The 2,556-nt window shown below is 34.2% G+C and overlaps 1 protein-coding gene across 1 annotated transcript in view; it reads right to left on the bottom strand.

The window, feature by feature from the left end:
- Positions 1-480: 480 nt before the first annotated feature.
- LOC106474843 (ras and EF-hand domain-containing protein homolog) overlaps positions 481-2,556 on the bottom strand; it is a gene marked incomplete at its 3' end in the record, with an annotated part of 23,007 nt that continues 20,931 nt past the window's right edge. The window contains exon 7 of the mRNA XM_013935538.2: positions 481-549. Coding sequence (XP_013790992.1) covers positions 481-549 — 69 coding nt within the window. The remainder of the gene's footprint in view (positions 550-2,556) is intronic.

Genomic DNA, 2,556 nt, shown 5'->3' with positions numbered 1-2,556 from the left:
ATATTTTACATGATATCTCACTCAGCCAACGTATCCTAAAATATACCACTATTTAATCGAATATTTGACAAACTATCACACTCAGTCAATGTATCCTACAATATACTACATTGAATTATGTATCTTACGTGATACGACACTCAGTCAATGTCTCGTACAATATACCGCACTGAATTTCACAAAATATCACATTCAGTTGAGGTCTCTCATAAGATCTCACCCTCAATTAAGGCGTCTTTCAAGATACTACAAAAAACTAATGTATGTTATAAGATAAGAAACTAAATCATGATGTGTTATAAGATATCAAATGAAATCAAGAGCTCTCACAAGATACCGGAGTTGATATCTTGTAAGACACCTTGATAACTTCACAACTGAGTGTCGTATCTTATAAGATACATGGTTGAGTTTAGTATTTTGTGAGAGATCTCGATTGAGTTAGATTTCTTAAAAGGTACAATCTGTTGTTTTACTCACTGTAACAGGCGGAGCTGTCCACTAAGATGATCATGTTCATGCAAAACATCCAAAATTCGCCTTTTTTCGCTGCAAGCGAAACGTATAAAAGTATAAGAACTTCATTAAGAGATAATTGTTCATAAAAAATGGAAGTCATCCATTATCTTGAATAGATGTTGCCTCTCTAAATGCAACAAAGGAAGAAGCAACACTATTTGAAGTTGTGGTGGCCTGAGGGTCACCGGCTGTGACATTAGAAGCTAATACTTATTGAAAATGAGGTATACAAAACGTATAAGAGTTAGTTTAAATGTTTTATTATTATAGTGTTACACACAGTATTATTATAGCAGTTTGAAGTAATGGAGTACATTTGTATTCGGAAAGAATAAACCAGTTTTATTAAGTAAGGACTTGTGTCGCTAAAGTTTCGTCGGAAACGAAGTTACGGAAAGTTAATTAACAAACGGAGACGTAACAATATGATTGAAATATAAAACTTAAGCAATTTCTCAAACTCTTAATTTTTTTTTATCTATGGGTTATGAAGATCTAAACTCATAAAATAACAATAGTTTAGCAGTAACTGAGACTCAGGGTAACGTTGACATGGAAATCAAAATCATAACCCAAACCATTCATATGCAAATATTCACAAACATGTTTTGGCCAGCACCTCTGTTCTCGAATTTCAAAGTATGACGAGAAGAGAGCTTCAGGTTATATTGAAGAACAAAGTTTTAAGCCCTATAAAAATAATAATTATAGTTCCAACTATTTGTTTTTGTTTGTAGTTAAACTCAAAGCTAAAATAATGCGCTACATTGATGTGCTCACCTTGGGGATCAAAACTCGGTTTTTAACGTATAAGTCTACAGACTTACCGCTGAGCCACTGGGGCACTTGCTTCATTCCACATATACAGCCCATTGTTGGCACCCATCAGCCATGCTTTCCGGGTATGAAAATGTTGGAAATCAGTGTCAGTACTGTAGAAAATTTCCCAGTATTGGCCAGGATGCAAATCGATCTTTATATTTTCCCCAGTTCAACTATACAATCTTGGAAATGGAACTAAGGCCTTGTTTAACATACCCAACAATATGGTGACAATAGTATAAATAAAACGGACTAAGGCCTTGTTTAACATACCCAACAATATGGTGACAATACTATAAATAACACGGACTAAGGCCTTGTTTAACATACCCAACAACATGGTGACAATACTATAACTATAACGGACTAAGGCCTTGTTTAACATACCCAACAATATGGTGACAATACTATAAATAACACGGACTAAGGCCTTGTTTAACATACCCAACAATATGGTGACAATACTATAAATAAAACGGACTAAAGCTTTGTTTAACACAACTTTTTATACGAATCAGGCAGTTTGCTGCAAGTTATCTTTCACGAGATACAAAATATTTTATAAAAGTAAAAGTGCCTAAACTTATTTTAGTATACTCTGATGTACTTTCATTAGTCGTCTCAGTGGCTCAGCGGTAAGTCTGTAGACGTATACGTTAAAAACCTCGGTTTTGATATTCGTGGTTGGCACAGCATATGTAGTTTTATTTATACTATTGTCACCATATTGTTGGGTATGTTAAACAAGGCCTTATTCCGTGTTATTTATAGCATTGTCATCATAAGGTTGGGTATATTAAACAAGGCCTTAGTCCGTTTTATTTATACCATTTTCACCATATTGTTGGGTATGTTAAACAAGGCCTTATTCCGTTTTATTTATATCATTGTCACCATATTGTTGGCTCTGTTAAACAAGGCCTTAGTCCGTGTTATTTATAGTATTGTCACCATATGGTTGGGTATGTTAAACAAGGCCTTAGTCCGTTTTATTTATACTATTGTCACCATATTGTAGGGTATGTTAAACAAGACCTTAGTCCGTGTTATTTATACTATTGTCACCATATTGTTGGGTATGTTAAACAAGGCCTTAGTCCGTTCTATTTATACTATTGTCACCATATTGTAGGGTATGTTAAACAAGGCCTTAGTCCGTTTTATTTATACTATTGTCACCATATTGTTGGATATGTTTAACAAGGCCTTAGTCCG

The sequence above is a fragment of the Limulus polyphemus genome, unplaced genomic scaffold (assembly GCF_000517525.1).
Source record: "Limulus polyphemus unplaced genomic scaffold, Limulus_polyphemus-2.1.2 Scaffold7758, whole genome shotgun sequence".
Lineage (NCBI taxonomy): Eukaryota > Metazoa > Arthropoda > Merostomata > Xiphosura > Limulidae > Limulus > Limulus polyphemus.
Note: the sequence above shows the minus strand (reverse complement) of the source record. Positions and strands in the feature narration are given on the sequence as shown.